This window comes from Meriones unguiculatus, chromosome 19 (assembly GCF_030254825.1).
Source record: "Meriones unguiculatus strain TT.TT164.6M chromosome 19, Bangor_MerUng_6.1, whole genome shotgun sequence".
Classification (NCBI taxonomy): domain Eukaryota; kingdom Metazoa; phylum Chordata; class Mammalia; order Rodentia; family Muridae; genus Meriones; species Meriones unguiculatus.
In genome coordinates this window covers 61,769,224-61,791,401 of record NC_083366.1, presented here as the reverse complement: position 1 = coordinate 61,791,401, position 22,178 = coordinate 61,769,224, and the positions used below count along the sequence as shown (strand labels likewise).

General features: G+C 47.5%; 1 protein-coding gene across 2 annotated transcripts in view; it reads left to right on the top strand.

The window, feature by feature from the left end:
- The window catches only part of Kif13a (kinesin family member 13A), a 169,116-nt gene that overhangs the window by 139,777 nt on the left and 7,161 nt on the right, over positions 1-22,178 (top strand). The window contains exons 26-38 of one of the 2 annotated variants that reach the window (XM_021642823.2): positions 1,016-1,054; positions 2,694-2,793; positions 3,941-4,067; positions 5,584-5,639; positions 7,585-7,709; positions 7,892-8,068; positions 9,399-9,491; positions 9,621-9,773; positions 11,199-11,276; positions 13,642-13,689; positions 14,855-14,960; positions 17,052-17,203; positions 17,705-17,809. In XM_021642823.2, coding sequence (XP_021498498.1) covers positions 1,016-1,054; positions 2,694-2,793; positions 3,941-4,067; positions 5,584-5,639; positions 7,585-7,709; positions 7,892-8,068; positions 9,399-9,491; positions 9,621-9,773; positions 11,199-11,276; positions 13,642-13,689; positions 14,855-14,960; positions 17,052-17,203; positions 17,705-17,809 — 1,359 coding nt within the window. The remainder of the gene's footprint in view (positions 1-1,015; positions 1,055-2,693; positions 2,794-3,940; positions 4,068-5,583; positions 5,640-7,584; positions 7,710-7,891; positions 8,069-9,398; positions 9,492-9,620; positions 9,774-11,198; positions 11,277-13,641; positions 13,690-14,854; positions 14,961-17,051; positions 17,204-17,704; positions 17,810-22,178) is intronic. The other variant, XM_021642828.2, reaches the window with a different exon arrangement.

Below are 22,178 nucleotides of genomic sequence, written 5' to 3'. Positions count from 1 at the left end.
GCAAGTGGAGCGTCTCTATAGTCCCAGAATTTGGGAGACAGAGTTAGGAGAACCACTTAGGTTCAAAGCCAGCCTGGTCTACATGTGAGTTCCAGTCCAACCAGGGCTGCGTAGTGTGACCCAGTCTCTAAAGTGGCTGTGGTGGCAGCAGCCTTGGTGCTGTTTCTATAGTCTCCTTTCTAAGAAACATTGTCTCTACCCAAGCTCTTGTTTACAGAGCTGTTCTTTGTCCAACCTAATGTCTTTTACCAAATTGTTACTTTGTGTAATTACTGTAAAATGCAGCCTTGCTTTTGGGGCAGTTGCGCTCCTCCCACAGCGGGACACTGATAACCGGTGCATTCCAGGGGCTCGGCTTCCAGTAGCCAGCACAAAACCTTCTGTGCCCTTAGCCTTGGGCCCCAGGCATTCCTGAGGCAACTCCAAAGAGTGGCTGCTGGGGTTAGAGTCCCAGCTTCTGTCCTGAGCAGCCGCCGACTGTGTGAACCTTGGATTGTTTCATCCTTCAGGGTCTCAGTGAAAAGAGACTCTTTTAAGTCCTTTGTAGGTTACCCTTTCCATCTTGCTAAAGTCATCCCAAACCTCAGACAGCCTACCCAGAAAACATGTCACCAGGGATGGTAGCACAAAGCCTGGTCCAGGGATGTTGCTTCCAATCCTTTTCTAAGAAAATTCTCCTTTAAAATATTTGTTTTCCTTATTTAAAAAAAAAAAAAAAATTCTTGGGGTGTTTAAATGACTCAGTGGGAAAAGCATTTGCCTCCAAGCCTGACAACCTTGGAACCCCCATGGTAGAGGGAGAGAAATGATTTTCAAGTGTTGTCTTCTCTCATTCACACACACACACACACACACACACGCACACACACAGAGACGAATTCGATCCTCCCTAACCTTTTGGGGTTGAGTGAAATGCTGCGTGAGGCATCCATTGTAGCATGTGTTCAATATTTTCCCTGTGTGCTATTTGAGACAACAAAATGCATGGCCTTTATGTTTATTTTCTCCCCACCAGAGAGAGGAGGAGGATGGCGATGATATGGATAGTTATCAGGTATTGCCGCTGCTGAATCCTGTGCATGGGGCACAGCTCTTGCTAATCGCCAGCCTTCGCAAGCAGAGGCCGGGGGAAGGGGGGACGGGGCCAGAGTGAGAGTGAGCAGTTTCTCCCGGCTCTGATTTGCTTTGTATGTGATCAAGGACACAGTATTATTTCTCTCTATTTTTTTTTCCTGTCCGTTCTAAATCTGTAAGCAGACCTTGCCTTGTTCACTGTGCGGGCTCCAGGGACCAGCTAGTGTAGTGTGGCCGAGAGGGACCACGATGGCCGTATTAGGATGACCATAAGGCACGCGGCCGTCCATCCACAGTCTTCTAGACCACTCTCACCTTTCCTCCACTAAGCTGCGCTTTGCCTCTCAGTTCTGGAAGAGTAACATTCCTCTACATGCCGTTTGACTTTTAAAAAGAAAAACACTCGCATAGGGCAAGAAGCTTGGAGACTGAGCACAGACCTTTGTTTTGTTTTATTTAACCAGTTCCCCACCTTATCAGGGTAAAGCTTAGTTCATCACGTTGAGAATTTAAATAGCAGCTTTCTCTTGTGGGAAACGGGAGTGAGGGGAGAGGGATGAGCAGGTATGACACACATACCCACTTAGCCTCAACCAGCCTGACAGCCGGGGATGGTGGTAGGGTCCTGGTCAAATCAGTCAGCCGGGATGAAAGTTTCAGCCATGATTTTCCCAGTCTCTGTACTGCTCTCCCACTTTCCCGGGTTGACAGGATGGGTTCTCAGGGAGACTTCCTGTCCGTCAGCTGTGGAAAGGCTGTAGGGAAAGCTTCAGGGTTCCCTCTGTCTACTCGTAGCATCAGGTCGTCCTCGTTAGAAATGGGCCAAGGAGCATCTGGGATAGAATGGCTGGATCTTCCTTTCCCTACTCATGATTTTACTAAGAAAGGATGAAAGTGAACAAAGACCTCGTGGGGAGGTCAGCCTTGTCTTAGGGCTCAGCTGTGCCACCAGCTAACGTCTCACGGCTTTGGGGGTGCTTCCTGCCATGTTCCCAGTGGCCTCCAGCAGCCGCTTCCGGGGTTTCTCCGAGCATGGCCGACTGCATGTGGAGCTTTTGCATGGGGGATATTTGGTCATCCTCTGGTGGCGGTTGGCTGTAAAATCTTTGCAGCAAGTTCAGAAAGTTTTCTACTGACCTGTTTGAATTTCAGAAAAGGCACGTATCAGTAAGAAGGCCATTGAACTATGAACTACACAAATGCCTGCCATTCTCTCTACCATTTGATGCTTGTGCTTTGAGCGTTGCTCATGGTACCCTTCTGCTTGAAGGCACACATCTTCCAATGAATCAACACCGTGTAAATACACACAGACGTGGGTGCACACACATACAGCACAGGACTCGGCCTGTTCTAGCATCCTTCGAGCTTGTCTTGCTTTTCACTGTAACTGTCCTCCTGAAGATCCAGGGGCTCTGATTTCTGGGTACCAGCATCCTTGATTAGCATGGAGCATTCTATGACTTCTGCTTTCTCACATATTAATTAATCACTGTGATGTTCAATGGCCTTTCCTAATGAAAAGCTCACCAATCTAAACACTTTTTTTTTTTTTACGCAAACGAATCATTGTCTACACATTCTATAGAGAAAGAAAATCTTCCCTCTCTTGTTGTCAGGAAGAAGACTTGAATTGTGTAAGAGAGCGATGGTCAGATGCACTCATTAAGCGACGGGAGTACTTAGACGAGCAGATTAAAAAAGTCAGCAACAAGAAAGGTACGTGGTGGGGTTCCCGAGATGGCTCAGTAGACAAAGGCACTTGCCACCAAACCTGGCGGCACAAGGTCAGTCTCCAGAGCCTGCACAGTAGGACAGACCCGACTCTCACAAGCCGTCCTCTTGTGTCCGCATGTGCTGCGGTGTGTTTGTCCCGTTCCCCACACAAAATAAATAAATGTTAAAAAAAAAAAATTGTGCCTGGGATTAAACTCTTCCCGGCACAGCTTTTTTTTTTCAATGTTGTACAGTGACAAAGAAGTTAAAAACTAATAATAATCCATGTGCCGTGGCCCATGCCTTTAATCGGAGCTTTTGAGAGAGAAGCAGGGTTATGTCTGCAAGCGCAGGTAAGCGTGGTCTGCATGGTGATAAGGAAGCACCTGCCTAAGATAGACATATAGAGAGAGAGACAGAAGATAGGTAGGTAGGGAGATAAATAGATAGATGATAGGTAGGGAGATAGATAGATAGATAGATAGATAGATAGATAGATAGATAGATAGATGATCAAACACCTCGATTTAACTTCGTGGTCATTCAGGGTTCTTTATCCTCTACCTGTACATGTGGGGCTGCGCCATTTCCAAGCAACAGAATTCTCCCGGGTAAACCATCATAGCCCAGTGTGCCTCGCCATCCACTGGTGAAAATGCAACAAGTTTACCTAGGGAACCCCAGAACTGAGTTAGGAGCATGAAGATTTAAAAATTTAGCCAGTAGAATCCTTTTCACAATGAACATGAAAGCAAATAAAAGTTTTACAGAGGGAGGTATAGAAAACTGCTGAATCTTCTCTTTGTAGCGTGGCTTGTTGTTTCTAGAAGCCACATCGTGCCCGTTAATGAACTGGGTCATTCTAACAAGTGTGGGAAGCAGACACAGTGTGTCCTCCTAACCTTTCTGTAGATACAGCGCCCACAATCCAATCCCCATCTTCCTGTCCCCCGCTCTGCCTATTTCTTCCAGCCTCTGCTACCTGAAGCTGGTGTCACGTCCTGCCCCAGTCTGAGTGTTCGTGCCCGGTCTCGAGACCCGCAGCTCCCGCTCTGGCACGTGGCAGACATATAAATGGTGTGGATGTGTTGTGTCTTAGCAGTTGTCCCTTCTCTTCTGCTGTCACTCTCGTCCTCCTGTCATTCTACAGAGAAAACAGAAGATGACATTGAGCGGGAAGCCAGGCTGGTGGAACAGTGGGTGGGGCTGACGGAGGAGAGGAATGCAGTGCTGGTGCCGGCCCCTGGCAGTGGGATCCCGGGGGCACCTGCTGACTGGTAAGGCCACCCTTCTCTGCGCAGCTCCAGCAGGGTGCTGAGCATTGCCCGTGTCAAGCCGTGCGGTGGCTTTCCTGGATCAACAGCTGCAGCTAAGGGAAGAGCCACCCATCTCCAGCACTCTGTCCTCTGATGATAACGTTCCTGTCACAGCCAGCATCTTCCCTGACTAGGAGTGAAAGGCTACATTCCCCCCTTCCTCTGAATAAGCAGCTTGGATCCTGCTTTCTCCTGAGATGAGGGTTTCAAAATATACAGGAGGAACACAGGAAGTAGATCTTACTTGCCCTGGCATGTGCTTAATTTGGCCAGTGTTAATTTGGTATGGGGCCGTGGTTCTCAGTCTTCCTGATGCCACGACCCTTCAACACAGCTCCTCATGTTGTGGTGACCCCCAACCAGAAAAATCTTTTCTTTGCTACTTCCCAACTGTGATTTTGCTACCGTTGTTAATCCTGATGTAAATATTGTTGGAGATGGAGGTTTGCCGTGGGGGGCGTGATTCACAGGTTGAGAGCCCCTGGTGTAGAGTGAACACTGAATCATGATGTGATCAGTCAGTGACCTGAGCACCCAGCCAGTACTTGGCCTGCTCTTCAGAAACAGCCTCTGTGCTATTGTTTATTTTTTTATTCTTAGGCATGTGAATGTTTTGCCTACGTGTACATTATGTGCACCACACGTGTGTCTGGTGCTTGAAGAGGCCAGCAGAGGGTATCAGACCTCCTGGAACTAGCGCTATGGAGAGTTGTGAGTCCCAATGGAATACTGGGAACTAAGCCTGAGTCCTGTGAAAGAGGACCTAGAGCAAGAATGCTTAGCTGTTGAGCTGTCTCTTTAGCCCTTTGAGCTGTTTTTTGTTTTTTGTTGTTTTTTTGTTTGTTTTTGTTTTTTTTTTTTTGAAAGGCTTCAAGTAATCTTTGTTTTAGTTAATCATGTGTAATGCATATGACTGGCAGTTCTTTTATATGTCACAATAATTCCCATGACTTGTGGCAACATGGGCATTAAAAAAAATGGCATGTTTTTATAGCATAGTTTACTGGAGAGACAGCTTAGTGGCCTCTGCTGTCAAGCCTGACAAGCTGAGTTTAACCCCTGGTCTCCCATGGTAGAAGGAGAGAATTGATGCGGCAAGTTGTCCTCTGCCATGGTGCGTGGGCCCCTCACACACAGAGAGAGGTATACACAGGAAATGTGAGGGGGCTGGAGAGACAGCTCAGAGGTTAAGAGCACTGGCTGCTCTTCCAAAGGTCCTGAGTTCTCTTCCCAGCAACCACATGGTACCTCATAACCATCGATAGTGAGATCTGGTGCCCTCTTCTAGCCTGCAGGCACATGTGTATACATGCTGTATACATAATAAATAAATAAATCTAAAAAGAAAGAAAGAAATATGTAGGTTCCACAACCCCATATGAGCCTCTTTTTTTTCCCGTGGCTCTGCGGTGCTTTATTAATTAACAAACTATAAAACCCACATGTTCTTATGATTAAATTTTGCTGTTGACTTTAGGGTCCCACCTCCTGGGATGGAAACACACATTCCAGTTCTCTTCCTGGATCTGAATGGTGAGTCGGCACCTACCTGTCCCAGCAGCATCAAACTAAGACCATTGTCTCCTCAGACTTGCGTTGTTTTGATGTGTAAATCTCTTTGGTAATTCCTGGTAAGGCACTCTAGGTAACAGTTTGGCTCTGGTCGAAAGCACAAGCACAGGATGAGGTCACTGGAGGAGAGATGGGGTGTCTAACCTCAGGACATTGAAAACTGCAAATAAGAACACAAAACGTGTGCTCTGAGAGATTAATGACTGACATAACCTGCAAAAGCAGAGGCCCTGGAGGTTCTGTGTCAGGTTTGGCAAGGCTGAGGGTCCATTGTCTGACTAGTGCCGTCAGCCCTCACCCTCCAGCAGCTCGGGTACCATAAATGACCCTGCTGTCACCTTGCACCAACAGTTGTTCTGTAGCTGAGGCTATAGGTCAGTGATGGAGAGCTGGCCCAGCATACGTAGTTCAGACTTCTCTGTACCACCACCCAGTAGGTTTTTTGGGCCTGGCATCCTCCAAGCTACATGGGAAGCTGAGACAGGAAGATACAACTTCAGGGCCAGCCAGGGTACCCGAGTTAGAGGCTGCCTCAAAAATCAAAAGTGCTGTGTGCATGTGTGGGGCGAGGTCCAGTAGAGCTCAGCAGGCAGAGGCACAGGCGTGAGAGGCGCAGGCATGGGAACCCGACTCCTGGAGTTTGTCCCTAGGTGTCGCGTGATAGAAGGAGAGAACTGAGTCCTAAGTGCTGTCCTCTGACACCCCCCCCACACACACACATGTGCACTTAGACACAGGCCCTCACATAGATAATAAACTTAATGAAGTGGGCTGGGTATATAGCTTAGTGGTGGAGTACTTGTTTGGTATGGCTCAGCCTCCCAGACTGAAAAGAGTAACTTGTTCCTGAGCGTGACACATAATGTGCTTTAAAAGCAAAATCCCTTATTATGAACTTTTCATAGACCCCATAGACAGGAAACAAAGCAGACACGATAGCACACACTTTTAGTTCCAGCACTCACGAGGCAGAGGCTCGTTTTAGTTCAGCCTGGTCTGCATAGTTTGTCCCGAGGCAGCCAGGGCTAAATATACCTTGTCTCAATAAATAAATAAATAAATTGATTGATTAACTTAGTGTGAGTTTAAGTAGGACAACCCTAATGTTTGAAACTAGAAAGAAATCTGCAACATGTTTAGGGAAAGTATTTGGGTAGTAAGAGGGCACTAGGACAACGGGTGGAAGACAGTCACTCTCTCCTACAGGAAGCTTGCAAGGCACCTCTTTAACTACACTATCGTTGTATTTTGAAACAGTAATTGCTAGTGCGAGTCTTTGAGTATCTATTTCAATTGTAGGAGAAGGAATAAAACAATCAACCAAAATACGAGTACCTTACTCCATCCACCAGAGGTGTATTTGGGAGCTAGGCGGTAGAGCTTGCAGAAGTTCTTGGATTCAGTCCCTGAACCGTTAAGTTTTAAAAAATCTTATGTGAGGTAACAGAAGTGCGGGTCCATTGGGTAGAAAGAGGATCATAGAAAGAGGAGAGAGCTCAAGGTAGCAAGAGAAAGAGAGGGTCATGGCCTACATATGTGACCTGACAGCAGGAGAGAGAAGGAAACCAACAAGAGGGATCACAGGAGAAAATGCCGTTACGAAACCCATTACTTTTTGAGGCTGACTTTTTTGATTAATAAAAAAATATAATAAATAGAAAGTGGAAAAGTATGTACACAGTGCTCTGCCTGCGTGTGCACCTGCATGCCAATAGAGGGCACCAGATCTCATTAGAGACGGTTGCGAGCCGCCACGTGGTTGCCGGGAATTGAACCCAGCAGCCGGTGCTCTTAACCTCCGAGCCATCTCTCCAGCCCCTTAAAAGGCATGTCTTAAAAGGTTACTGTTTGCTTAAAAGCTGACTTCCTTTGCCCTGTTTTTACCTCGTGCTTTGACCTTGGTCAGCGGACGACCTCAGCGCCAACGAGCAGCTGGTGGGCCCCCACGCGTCGGGTGTGAACTCCATCCTGCCCAAGGAGCACGGCAGCCAGTTTTTCTACCTGCCCATCATAAAGCATGGTGAAGACGAGGTAATTCACCACCCCCCACCCCCAGGGCTCTCTGGGGGAGGGGCGGGGATTGAACAAAATGCCTCCTGTGTCGCCACTCCCAACAGCCGAGGCAAGAAATCCAGTTGATGACTGCAAGTAGCACTGACTTTTCTCTCTCCGGGACCTCTTGCTTCTGTCGCCCCGCACCCCGCTGCCCCCAGGTTTCAGCCACAGCCGCCTGGGACTCCTCCGTGCACGATTCTGTTCACTTGAATCGGGTCACCCCACAGAATGAGAGGATCTACCTGATAGTGAAGGCCACCGTCCAGCTGAGCCACCCGGCGGCTATGGAGTTGGTGCTGAGGAAGCGGATTGCAGCCAATGTTTATAACAAGCAGGTAGTGACGGGACCGGCTGGCCGTAGCGTGTCCATGTAACCGTGATGGCCCGGTGAAGACCACAGAAGGAATGTTAGCCCCAAACTCATTAACCTCAGCACGGCTGCTGCTTAGGATATCCGTAATCTTTGGGGCTGGATACGTGGCTGGGCTCTTAAGAGCATCTTGCTGTCCATCTAGCAAATTTGAGTTTGGTTCCCAGCACCCGAGTCGCGTGATTTGCACTGAACTGTAACTCCAGCTCCAGGAGATCCAATCCAGTGCCCTTTTCTGTCCTCCTTGGGTACCTCCACACACATGCTCATACCCACATGCAGACAAATAAACCTTTTTGGGGTTGGGGGAACAAACTTTTCATTCTTGCAGGCAGTAGCTGTAGCTAACTACGTTAGTAACCGCTGATACAGGAAGCCCGTGTTAGTGACAGAGACGCCGACTGCCTTGCAGTGAAACTGGCCTCCCTGTGCTCCTCAGATTGTCCTAGGAAAGCTGCGTGAACGCTGGAGAGACGAAGGGCAGTTAGCCCAAGGAGAAGCAGACAAAAATCACAGCCCCCTGCGGAGGCAACGTCTCTGCCCCTGTGCCACACACACAGCACACCCCCAGTTCACAGCTGGGCTTTTGCTTTTCGTGGTCTCACTGTGTAGCCTTGGCTGGAGCTCGCTCTGTAACCCTGGCTCACGGAGACGCTCCTGTCTCTGCCTCCTGAGTGCTGGGTGTGCAGCACCACGCCGGGCTGAGACAAGATGCTCTGAAAGAGAGTTTTATTACATTTATATATTTATTCAGTGTGTGTCTGCACTTGCGTGCTACAAAGCATCCGTGGGGCTTATAGAAATCAGTACACTCATCCACAGTGTGGGTCCTGGGAATCCAACTGACGTCTCAGGCATGGAGACCTTTTTCCTCAGAGCCATCTTGCCCAGCCCTCGAGACAGGAATTTTAGATTTAATGTTTGTTTTAATTTTGTTGTTTTCTGCTCTTTGCTTTTTCTTTTCTTGTTTTATTTAGTTAGTTGCTTTGAGACAGGCTCTCATTCAGTAACCCAGGCTGGCCTCAAACCCATTATACTCACTGTGTTGCTCAGACTAGCTTTGAAACTGACAAAGAATCCCCCTGCCTCAGCCTCCCATGTACTGGGATTTTAGATGTGAACCACCATGGCCTGCTTTTTTAGGTTCAGGGTTTTCTTTCCTTTCCTTCTTTCTTCTTTCTTCATGTCTGTACTACTTGAAGCACTTACGTTACTTTTTCACCTTGCAGAGTATGAAGCATCTGTCTTAGCTTTGTCAGGCAGCTTACTCCAGCTTTCCTTCCCTTTTCTGCCAGAGTTTCACCCAGAGTTTGAAGAGAAGAATATCACTGATAAACGTCTGTTACTCTTGCGGCGTGACCTATGAGATAGTGTCCAACATACCAAAGGTAACGCTTCCTGCTTCTCACCATGTCAGGATGCGAGGGCGTCAGGGGCGCGTTCCGTGTGCTTTGAGAGCCACAGCAGCACGAGCAAAGCGCCCTTCACAGAACAGTGGCCCCCGTCTGTGCCCGCAGGCGACCGAGGAGATTGAGGACCGGGAAACGCTGGCCCTCCTGGCGGCGCGGAGTGAGAACGAGGGCACCCTGGACGGCGAGACGTACATCGAGAAGTACACGCGGGGCGTGCTGCAGGTGGAGAACATCCTGAGCCTGGAGCGGCTCAGGCAGGTGAGTGGCCGCCCAGGCAGCCCCGACGTGAGCACCCCTCAGAGTTCGCCCCGGGGTGGGGGGAGGCTCAGCAGCCATCTCCTTAGGGAAGGGAGCTGCCGAGGGTGTAAGTGTGTCAGAGACGGCCCTGCTCCCGCTGTGAGGACTCCCGCGTGAAGGCTCGGCTACACGACTGGAACATATGTGCCAAGGGCCTAGGTCAGTCCCACACATGTCCCCGCTTGGCAGTTGAGTCTCTGTGAGCCCCTGTGGGTCCAGGCTGGCCCTTTCCTCTCACTGGGCTGCCTCGTCCCGCGTCAGCAGGAGAGGATGCGCCTGGTCTTAGTGCCAGGTGATGTGCCAGGGCTGGTTGACAGCCATAGGAGGCCTCCCCCATTCTGAAGAGAAGGGGAGGGGAGGGGGAGGACCAGGAGGGGAGGAGGGAGGGGAAACCGCAGTCAGGCTGTAAGAAAATGGATTAGTTCAAAAGTGTGTGTGTTTGCGTGTTATGTGTTGTACATATACATGTGTTAGGTATTGTATGTGTGTGTATGTTGCGTGTTGTATGTGTGGTGTGTGTTATATGTGGTGTGTATGAGTCTTGTGTGTATTTTACATGTGGGTGGTGTGTATGCATGTGTTTGTGTGTGTTATGTAGTATGTGTATATTTGTGTGTTACTCGTGTGTGTGTTCTGTGTGGTGTGTGCTCTGTGTGTATATTGTATGTTTGTATGTGGTATGTGGTATATGTGTATTGTGTATTTTCCACGTGTTTGGGTGTATTTGTTTGATGTGTTTGTGTGATGTATATGTGTGTGTGATGTGTGTTTGCATATGTGTGTGTATATATGTTTTGTGTGTGCCTGTACTTGTTTATTTTGATATTATATATTGCCCAGGAGGCCTACCTGGCTTAGAACTCTATATATACACTGGTCTGGTCTCAGGTTTGCGGCTGTCCTCCTGCCCCTGCCTCTCACGAGCCCGGATTACAGATGTGTAAGATAATTTAAGTACCTAATCTGGCTTTGTGGGTCAAGATTACCGCTGCTTGTGAGTGCTGTCGTGATTCATTTTTTTCAAAGAAGAGCTTGAGGGCGGAAGTTCCACCGCGAGGCAGTGGTATGAGGCCATGCAGTGCCAGTCGATGGCGGGTGTGACACGTGCTCTGAGATCATGCACTCATGCACTCGGAGTTGGTGGAGAGCTTGCCAAGGAAGCATGGACACCGGGTTTGAACTCCAGAACTGCTTAAACCCGGCGCGGTGCCGGTGTGCACTTGTAATCCCAGCCTTTGTGAGGTGGAGGCCGGGGGCTCACAGGTTCGGCCATCTTTGGCTGCATAGTGAGATTTTACCGTTCAGTTTTCCGAATCTTCTGAAATGAACCCACGGTGGGTTTATACCCGGACAAGGCAGTCAAAGCCGTCATCTCTGTGTTCACAGGCCGTCACGGTCAAGGAGGCTCTCTCCACCAAAAGCCGGCACATTCGCAGGAGCCTCAGCACGCCGAACGTTCACAACGTGAGTACACGCCGCCGGCCCGTGTGACTCCTTCCGGGAAGTGGGGGTGGGGAGCGGGCCCACGTGAGGTGGGGGCGGGCACACGGACCGCAGGGGCCCCCCGAAGTGCTGCCCTGCCTTTCTGGCCCGGGGTGCCGCAGACAGTGCCCGTGGGGATCCGCCTGGACCGATGGTCGTTCTCAGGCCTGCAGCGGCGGGAAGCTCGGGCACATCCAGGCCTCCGCCATCTCTCTCCGGGGCCAGCAGAGGGAGGGAAGCCTGGGGCCTCCTACCCTCCACTCTCCGTCCAGGCCACAGAGCAAGTGGCCACGCCCACTGCTGTGCTGCTCTCTTCTGACCCTCAGCGCAAGCATTAGACGGATCGAGGGGGGTGCCTTAGAGAGCGGTTCCCAACCTTCCTAGTGCCGCGACCCTTTCACACGGCGTCTCATGTTATGGAGACCACCCTACCCCCACCCCCAGCCACAAAATTATTTTCGTTGCTACCGCGCACCTGTAATCTGGCTACAGTCATGACTCACGATGTGACTATCTGGCCTGCAGGATATCTGATACCTGCTAAAGGGCTGCTCAACCCCTGCCCGCCCCCGCCCCCAAGGGGTCGCGACCCACAGGTTGATGTGTAAAGTCCCGCTGCACAAACCTGGGGACAGTAGAAAGGCCAGGTGTGGTGGTGTGTTCTTGCAAGCCCAGGGATGGAGTGCAGACACAGGTGGTCCCGAGAGCGTGTGGGCCAGCCAGGCCAGCCGCAGACGGCAACGCGAGAGCCCAGCTAAAGACCCAGCCTCGAAAAAGTGAGATGTTGAGAGCAATAGAAAAAGACAGTGCAACTCTGCCCTCCGCGTGGATGAGCATAGGCAGGCACACATGCACACACACACAGAACAGGTAATGGGAGACTCGGAAGTTATACATTGAAAGCACTCTCTCCACACACACACACACACACACACACACACACACACACACAGGGCTTTGTCTTTTGGGGTAGTTTGTTTTGTTTTGAAATAGAGTTCCATCATATAGCCCAGGAGAGCTGCAAACTCACAGAAATCACCTGCCTTTACCACCTAAGTCCTGGGACTAAGGGTGTCCCAGGTACCGCCATGCCTAGCTAACTGAAATTTTTTTACAAGACAGGCTCATAATTAACATATTTATCAGGGAAGAGCTTATAGCTCAACTTAAAACATATATACAACTAACTGATAAGAAAAATACACCTAGGCCAGCACTTGTGGAATGCGAATGGTACTTAAACAGAAATCGCTAGCCCTAAAATGCCTTCTTCACCCCTTGCCAGTGAGAATTCTAGACGGTACAAAAAAAAAAAAAAGAAGGAGCGAGAACCATTGTTAAGAAACGTAAGGGCTGGAGAGATGGCTCCGTGGTTAAGAGCACCGGGTGCCCTTCCGGAGGACCTGGGATCCATTCCCAGCACCCACAGGGCAGCGTAACTTCAGTTACAGGATACCTGGCACCCTCACAGAGGCAGACATGCACCAGTGCACATAAAAGAAAAATAAATCATAAAAAGTAATTGTATAGAGGATTTTTGGGGTTGTTTGTTTGTTTGTTTGTTGAGATAGCTCAGCAGGGAGAAGCACTTGCCATCTAAGCTGAAATGCCAGGACCCACGTGGTGGAGAAGAATGCCAGCTCCTGCACGTTGTTTTCTGATCTACACACACACACACACAGAATGTTAAATAAAAAAGGTTTTAAAAGCCAGGTGCAGTGGCACACGCTATAATCCCAGCACTCCAGGAGGCAGTGGCCGGGGGATCTGTAGGAGTTTGAGGCCAGCCTGGTCTACAGAGTGAGTCCAGGGCAGCCAAGGCTACACAGAGAAACCCTGTCTTAAAAAACCAAGAAAGAAAAAAGTTTTTATATATTAGAAGCAGCCTAGATAAGCCATGAATAGAAGAAGGGGACCAAAAATCATTACATATATAAAACATCATGCATAGAGCTACAGCACTTACGAAGTGTAAAATATGCACATTAAACTATTATTTATTGGCATATGTCCACATGTAATTGTAGAAACATGTGTGAAAGTAATAACCCCAGTTTGAGTGTATTCATGATACCTGATGAGAGAAAACAGGAACAGAGGAAGGATGGCACAAGGCTGCAGCCACGTCTATGCCGATAGATTTATAAATTAAAAAGGAAATTAAAAGGTATATATGATGCACTCCTGTAACCCCAGCACTCAGGAGGCAGATGCCGGAAGGCTGTGCAAGTCCCAGGCTAGCAAAGCCCATAGTGACACCCATTCTCAAAAAAAAAACAAAAAACAAAAAACCCAGATGGCTATTAAATTTATGGATCGTATTAGTAAAAATGTTCGTCTCTCACAGGTCTCCTCTAGCCGGCCAGATCTCTCTGGCTTTGATGAAGATGATAAGGTATGTATATGGGGTGAGCCAGTATGTAACACCTTCTGAGTTCTTGAGAACATACTCTGTGTGCAGGCGTATGCGTGTGTTAAAGATTTTAGTGTGTGTCTGTGTGTGTGTGTGTGTGTGTCTGTCTCGGCACTGTTTGCATGCAGTGCCCACAGAGGCCAGAAGAGGGCGTTGGAGCTCCCTAGATGGAGGCTGACAGGTGGCTGTGAGCCTGTTTGTGAGTGCTGGGAGCAGAACCCATATCCTCTGAAGAGCGAAAGTGCTTTGACCCCTGAGCCATCTCTCCAGCCCTTGTGCCTATCATTTTTGTTTATATACTCAAGAAACTTAAACTTCAGTCCTGGAAGGCAGCAACTCCTGAGAAGAGAAAATGAGTTCCTGTGAAGAGTTTCCCCTGTCATGGTTAACAATCTCAGGCTTATGTCAGATAAGCAGGCCATCTAGTTTGCCATGGACCATCCCAGCTTGTGCTGCTATCTGGGCAGATTATGACTGGAAGGGTTGTCTTCTTTAAAAGTGTCTTGGTCTGGTCTTAAATTATCCAGTCACACAGATAAGGGCCAGATTAATGCAATCGGCTGCCTCCAAGGAGGGAGGGAAGGGGAAGGGGCTACCTAGTCTTTCAAAGCTGGCTTCACAGAGGGCATGCTGCTCACTCTTTAATCCCAGCACTCCAGAGGCAGGGGCAGGCAGATTCTCTGAGTTTGAGGTCAGCCAGGGCTACAGAGTGAGGGCCTAGCTGCTAAAATTTTTTTTCATTTATTTGTAATGATTTTATTAAACCTTAAAATTAATAAAATGCTAATGTTTTCTTACTCTGGTTTTAGTGGTATTTGTCTTAATCATGGTATAACCATCATCATCATATATGTTTGAAATGTTTTGTAATAAAAGTTTAAAAAGAGGGGGGCACGTACAAAAATTACAAGAGTCAGGTACAGTGGTACATGCCTTTAATCCCAGCACTTGAACGGCAAAGGTAAATGGATCTCTGTGAGTTTGAGGTGAGCAAGGGCTGCATAGCCAGACTCTGTCTCAAAAAAATGAAAAATAAGGAAAAAAAAAAGAGAGGGGGGAGGGGAGAGAGAAGAGAAGAACTCCGGGCTTCTTTTCACATATTTTTAGAGTGACATCATCACAGTTGACCTGTGTTTTCACTTTGCAGGGCTGGCCTGAGAACCAGTTAGACATGTCTGACTACAGCTCCAGTTACCAAGATGTCGCGTGCTACGGGACATTGCCCAGGGACTCACCTCGCAGGAGCAAAGAAGGTAACGGTGGAAAGATTGCTTTTGGTGATAATTCCTTTGTAACTTGGCTATGAAGCCAAATTCCACTTAAGCTGATGCTCAGAAACCGTCTCGTAACTAGAATGCCCCGTGTTCGCTTGCTGGATTTCTTTTTGCTGTGTGTCCAACATATCGAAGATAATAATTGTGCGTGTGTGTCTGTGGTGCTGAGGGTCACACCATCTCCTGGGCCCCCTCCAGCCTAAATGAATACTTTCTGTGTGGAATTTAAAATTCTCCAAAACACTTTTCAGTTCATCATGTTCTGACTTTGTTTTGAGACACACATGATTGTCATTCAATTTTCCTAACCAAAAGAGTATTTACCTCTCTCATGTTTAAATACTCAAATGTTTAAGAAAATCTTACTCCAATACCTAACACGGGCTCATAAATGAAAACAGAAATGAATTTGGTCAGTGGCAGTATTATTATGTAAATATATAATCTCCCAGTACAATGAGGAGACCAGGAGCCTATAGAAATGTAAAAAACTATTAGCTTCTATCTTCTACTTTACCTACCAAGAATCAAGAATTGGAAAGAGAACAGAGGGAAACAAAGGCCAAATGATAAGAAATCAGTGTAGTCCCACAGAGCCATGTAGGCTGTGGAAAGGGGGGCATATAAGAAAATGTATATGGTATTCATTCACTGAATATACCAAATGAGCTTCTGTTTGACTTTAAAATGTAACCGTGAGAGCTATGGTGGCTGACAGTTTTAGTCCCAGCACTCGGGCAGCTCTCTGAGTTTGAGGCCAGCCTGGTCTGCTGGGCTACACAGAGAAAGCCCTGTCTCAAAGGAAAAAAAAAAATTTATACACACACACACATGTGGATAGATGAATGGGTGGATAGATAGATAGATAGATAGATAGATAGATAGATAGAATGGCATGTAAATCACATATAGCAAATATAACATTCAATGATAAATATCAAAATGTATAATGATTTAATATATAATGATATAATATATATAAGATTATAATGATTTCAGGCATTCAAAAGTAGGGAGTCAGCTTGAGCTGGAATTGGTCTAATAAGTGAAGTTCATTTGCTTATTAAACTTCTCTTATTAGACATTAATCTAAATTTATCAGCTTAAGCTGGATCTCGAAAAGCATTAAGGAGCTAGAGAGATGGCTTGGAGGTTAAGAGCACTCGCTCTGTTTCAGGAGACCTGTTTGATTACAAGCACCCACAGGGACTCTGACGCCCTTCCCTGGCCTTTCTGGGCATCAGGCATGTGCACAGACACACGTGCAAACAAAATAGCCATATGCATAAAAATTAATGTATTAGTAATTTTTAAGAAAAGAGGTTTAACTTGTTCATTTCGTTCTGGGTGAGCAGCCCTTTGGCAATTCTCTACAACTCAAGGAATTTCTCTCTTGTTTTATTGTACTGTAGTTACATTTATTTCGTTTGTACTGCATGAGTGTGAGGGGAGCTGGAGGCGTGAGTGTCTCACGTATCAGGCTCACAGGACAAGTCGAGGGAGTCAGTCCTCAGTCCTCTGGCCGTCACGTCTGCTGGCAAGCGCCTTTCCGTGCTTAGCCATCTCACCAGCTTAAAACCTCCCCCTACTTCTGCGTCATCCACTGGAGGATGTACACATACTACACTCGCTGCCGTGTCAGAGGCTCCCATGGCTGCAGGGGTTCACTTGCCACGGCTGTGACGTACTCCTGAGGAACAATTAGTGTGAAGGAAGAAAGGCTGACTTGGGCTCACAGTTTCAAGGTTTTCCATCGAGGGTCGGCTTGCTGCAAGAAGGGGCTGTGATAGCAAATACTTCACACCTCAAGAAGCAAGGGAGAGGGAGAAACCAGGGACAAATAGACCCTTCAGAGGCGTGCCCCTAGTGTCCCTGCTCCCTCCCACTCCTTGCATCCAGCTGTGAACTCCTCCGTGTATACCTCCATCATGAGGCTGCCACTCTCATGAGTCACTCACTTCTCAGTGTGTCCCTAAGCTGGGGACCAGCATTGGGTAATGGCCTGGCCTCTTGTGTGCCCGTGAACACGCTCTGCTGTCTGTAAACTCGTGTCCTTTTTGTATTCCTCAGGTTGTCCATCAGAGAATCCTCATGCCTTAACAGTCAGCCCTTTTAAAGCATTCTCTCCTCAGCCACCAAAGTTTTTCAAACCCCTAATGCCTGTAAGAGAGGAGCATAAGAAAAGGATAGCCCTTGAAGCGAGACCGCTCCTAAGCCAAGAGGTAAATGTTCGCCTTCTCCTTGCCACGCTGAACAGGGAGGAACGGTGCTACAGTCAGGGAGCAGTGGCTCGCAGCCGTGTGGTGGACGCTGCATGCGAGCATGCCTGGGTCACGTCGCTCCGCGGAGCCCACTCTCAGAAGCCTTCTTTCTCAGGCATGCAGGGCCGTGGCAGGTTTTGATTTTTACTGCCACGGCTTTCCTTCTCTGCATCGACGGCTTTTGGTCGATGGCGGAAAGAGATGCTGGATGTGCGTTTTGAAGACGTGACAGGCCTTCGTGTATCCCCTTGTTTATGGAACTAATGATGTGTCTTGCCACAGCGTATGTATCCTCTAGTCAAGCTTCACCAGTCATTTAACTCCGACCTGTAACATTGGCTGCCGCGCTACTCACACATGATGACAGTGTTGTTGCCGTTTCTAACATGCATGTACTTAGTAGATATTTTGGCCGTGACCGTCCCTTGTGTGTGATGCATCTGTGTGTCTTAACCTTTGCAGAGCATGCCTCCACCTCAGGCACATAACCCTGGCTGCATTGCGCCCCCAGGAAGCAATGGCAGCAGCATGCCAGGAGAGCACAGTAGCAAACCCGGGAAGAAGATTGTAAGTTCTGGAATGTTTTCGTCCTATTGCCTGGTGGTGGGTTGGAAGTTCTTTTCCCAGACTGCCTTCCAAACGCTTTCCAAGAAATTAAGATACATGTGGTTGAGTCCTGACTTTACAAATGAAATGTGGCTTTCGGTGATGCTGTTTTGCACGAATGCAACCTTGACCTGTGATTTTTTTTCTTTCTCCTAAGTGCTCTTCCTATTTTATTGAATTCATTTCCACATCGTCTTAGGTTTCCTTAGCTAAAGGGGGAGAGGCACCTTTGAGGGTCATTGTAGAGTTCAGTCAGATGAACTAATACCGAAATCTCTCTAATGTGTCTGTGCGCATTGCCCAGATTCTGAAGTTAATCTACCTAGAGGAATTACATTTACTTGGCGTAAGTAATTGTGCACTTAGCTGTGGGTGTGTCTGAAAGCATCCTTGTGTTGCTGCTACCGAGATACCTGTGCAGTTTGTGGCTGCCCCGCCACCGCCATCATCTGTCCTCATCCCCATCCTGCTGGTGCCAGTAGCTTTTGATACCTACCCGGCAAAATACATTCCAACTTGGTTGCTCTCAGCTTGGCTGTTAGAGTGGCTCCTCTGTGTTACTCACCACAAGTAAGGTAGAATTCTGCCTGCAAAACCTTGTTCTCACCAGCATGGCTCCAAAGCTGCACGTTCAGAGTGCTGGGAGGGGCTGCTCACACTGGAGGTCACAAGTTCAAGGCCAGCCTGGGCTATTGAGTGCGCTCCTGTCTCCAAGCGAAGAAGTAAAATAAAATGAAACGTACAAAGTACTATATTTCAAACAGCATTATCCCTGATACTTTTGATTATGAGTCATGCCTTAATTTAAGACTTTTTTTTTTTAACCTGTAGGTTTGGAAGCCTGGGCAGAATCATGTAATTTTATTTATCTGCTTATATTCTCCTGTGGCTTCCTAGGCTTGGGGCAGGGGGGAAGTCGAGATGACGCTTGGGGCAAGGGGAGGCTATTGATGTTCCCTGCTGTGTTGGGCAGCGTCGGCAGTCTCAGGCCCGGCTAAACGTGGGTACCTCGGTGTGAGATCATCAGCTGTGCCACACACTACGCAAACACTCACTGCGTCTCCAGCTGGTGCTGCGGTGGCCACTCATCTGCATGCTGAGCTGCTACCGGGTCGTAAAGCCACGGCTCCTCATCCCTAACAGAAGAAAGGAGGAAAAGGCATACCCTTCCTTATCCACTGCTGCCTCTAAGTTCTGTCCGTGTGCTATAGCCTCTCATGGGAAAGATGGTACCTGCCAGAGACCGCTGGATGAAATTGACTCTCATCCCTCGGTTGTATAGACACAAAATTAAAACCACTCATTTTGCTCTAATACCCTCCAGAGACTACCAGATGCCCCTTCTGGGGTTGCCCAGCACACGGATGTGCAGTTCGCACAGCTTGGCTCGTGGTCACTTTTCCCAGCTTTCCTTTGAAGGGCTTAAAGCAAAGCCCGTCCCAGCAGGCAGAGTGGAGGATGGCACCTGGTTCCCTTGACCCAAGATGTCTTAAACTCTGTGAGACCAAATGCATCATGTATGGATGCCGAGCGGGGTTGAATTGTACCCTTTTGTTGCTGGCATATGCCTTGAGCAGCCTGTGCAGTCCTTAGAGAAACGGCTCCTGCGCATGCGCTGTCTCCGGGGCTCTCACGCTGCCTCTTATTGTTTGGCAGTTTTCTGGGATGTTTTGGTAAAATCTAAGTGGCTTGCTTGTTTGAGCGGGATTTTTCTTTTCTTTGGGAACCTTTCATTTTACTTCCCTTCTTATAAATGGGCGTGAGATAGTTCCTTCCCTTTTTTGTTGTTTCGTTTCGTTTCGTTGTTTTTTTTTTAATACCGGGTCTCACTATGGAGCCCGCAATGGCCTTGAACTTGGAATCCTCCTGCTTCAGCCTCTGGAGCATGGGATTCCAGTCTTATGCCAATGTCTTACCCTTGTAGCTTGGATGTCTGATCACTCCGAAAGATATAAGGTGTATGCCTCATTCTGTATAAATAAGACAAAAAAAAAAAAAAAACGTTATATTTTTCAGTCTTTTACTTGTATCCCTTATCATGGTACAGGGGCTTTATTGGACTCAGGGCTGTGTCAGGTAAGCTCTCTTCCCCCCTGAGCCATATCCCTGCTCTTTATTATTATCTTTTTTTTATTATTCTTTTGCAACAAAATCTTGCTAATTTTCCCAGGCTCACTGTGTAGCTTGGTCTCACTGTGTCCCCAGGCACACTCTGGACTTGAAATCCTCTTGCCTTCACCTCCCAAATAGCTGGGTGACCAGTACACACCAGCTATGACCAGCTTTGAGCCTCCTCTTTTTGTTTGTTTCTTTGTTTTGTGTTTTTTTGTTTTTTTTTTTTCTTTTGAAATAAGGTTTCTCTGTGCAACCAGAGCCCTGGCTGTCCCAGACTCACTTTGTAGACCAGGCTGACCTTGAACCCACAGAGATCTGCCTCCCGAGTGCTGGGATCAAAGGCGTGTGAGCCACTGTGCCCTGCTTGAGCCTGTCTTTTCTTAAGTCATAGGATAGAGAGAAGAGCAGTAAGAAAGACAACCCTACCCCTCTGTGTCCACAATATGGTTTTGCACCTGTCCACTCTGGTCTTGCACAGGCAACAGAAGGCTTTCTGTTCTCCTCTCACTAAGGAAGCAAAGGTCTGCAATGATTGAGCAGTTCGCCCCAAGTCACACACTCCTTAAAGTATCAGACGAAGATCCAGGACCTTCAGCATAGACGCGCTGGGAGCCCCTGGTGCACAGCCCTGAACGGGGCCCTTTCTGGCAGCCCCCAAGCCTCGCTAGTGTGAGGGCAGAAACCACACTCACCGTGTGAAACCCTGCCAAGAGTCCCTGCTGTGAGAATGGGCTTTAGTCCCTCTCTTTTCAATCAGAGTGTTTTGTTTGTAGATAAATATCATCTTCGTAAGTTAAATGGGAAAAGAAACATCAAATCACACAGATGATAACTACAGAGGAGCCTTGGGAGTTGTCAAGCTGTGACCTGTGTTGCTCCTAAGTCGCTTCAGTGTCCTTTAAGATTTGGTGGTAAATGATACTTTGGCATATTCTAACTAAAGTCTCCCAATGTACACTGTGAGCCAGAAAACTCTCCCCTACCCCCCTACCCCCCTTGAAGACATTTCTCCAGGAAACGTTCAATCTCCTTTTAAATGTTGGAAAACATTTAATGCCTACTGAGGATGTTGGCTGTTTTCTGGCATAAGTTACCCTTATTCCTTTAGCTTGTTTCCTCTGTGAACTTCATCTCCTAGGATTCCTTCAGGCTTCCCCAGGCCATCCTTTAGGAATAATTTTTATCTTAGTGAGTTTGTTATGTTTCTACCCATTTCTGCTCATTAATCTGATGGTTGTTTATGTCATCCAGCAAACGGTATTTTAGAAAGATGAAAGTCCCATACCTCTGATCCTCATTTGCAAAATTGCTTTCCCTTGCTCAACAAGTAATTTTTTAGTGACTAATTGTATTGGGTACTCTTGGGCTTGGAGAATCACATTATTTTTGAGAGCTTAAATTAAAAAAAAAAGTTATAAAACTTGAAATTTCATTTTCAGTCTAAATATGATGAATACAGAATCTAAAAATACAGGAAAGAGCTGAAGATGGAGACGGTCTGTCTAGTCTCTGTTCTTTTATCAATACCACAGTCCCAGGGGAAGAATATCCCATCCCAATTACATTTGGGGGGGCATTGTTGGTTTGGTTTTTTGGATTTTTTTTTCATAATGCTAGTAGTCATACTCAGTGCCTTGCATATGCTGATGGATGCTTTACCAGGAGAACTACACCCCTCCCAACCTGTATTAGTTACTTTTCTATTGCTATGATAAAGAACCACGACCAAGGCAACTTATAAAAGAAAAACATTTAGTTGGGCTTACAGTTTTAGAGAGTTATGATCTATAAGACATATGGCAGGAGGAACTGAGAGCTTACATCTCATACCCTAAGCATGAGGTAGAAAGAACCTCAAAGCTGGCTCCTGGTGACACACTTCCTCAAAGAACCACAACCCCAGCCCTTCCCAAATAGTTCCAACTGAGGCCAAAGTATTCAAACTACAGCACAGCTTTTTTCAAACTACAAACTCGTTCAGACTACAACCACCTGCTTTTTAAAATAAAAATGAGTTACATTTATTTAGTTGTACGCATGCCACAGCACACATGTGGAGATCAGAGGACAGTTTGCAGGAATTGGTGCGCTCTTCAACTTGCGAGCTCCAGGGATTCAATTCAGGTCCTCAGGCTTGGCAGTAAACACCTCACTACCTGAAGAAAGAAAGGAGGGGAGGAAGAGGAACAGAAAGAAACAAGTTACTTTTTTGGTT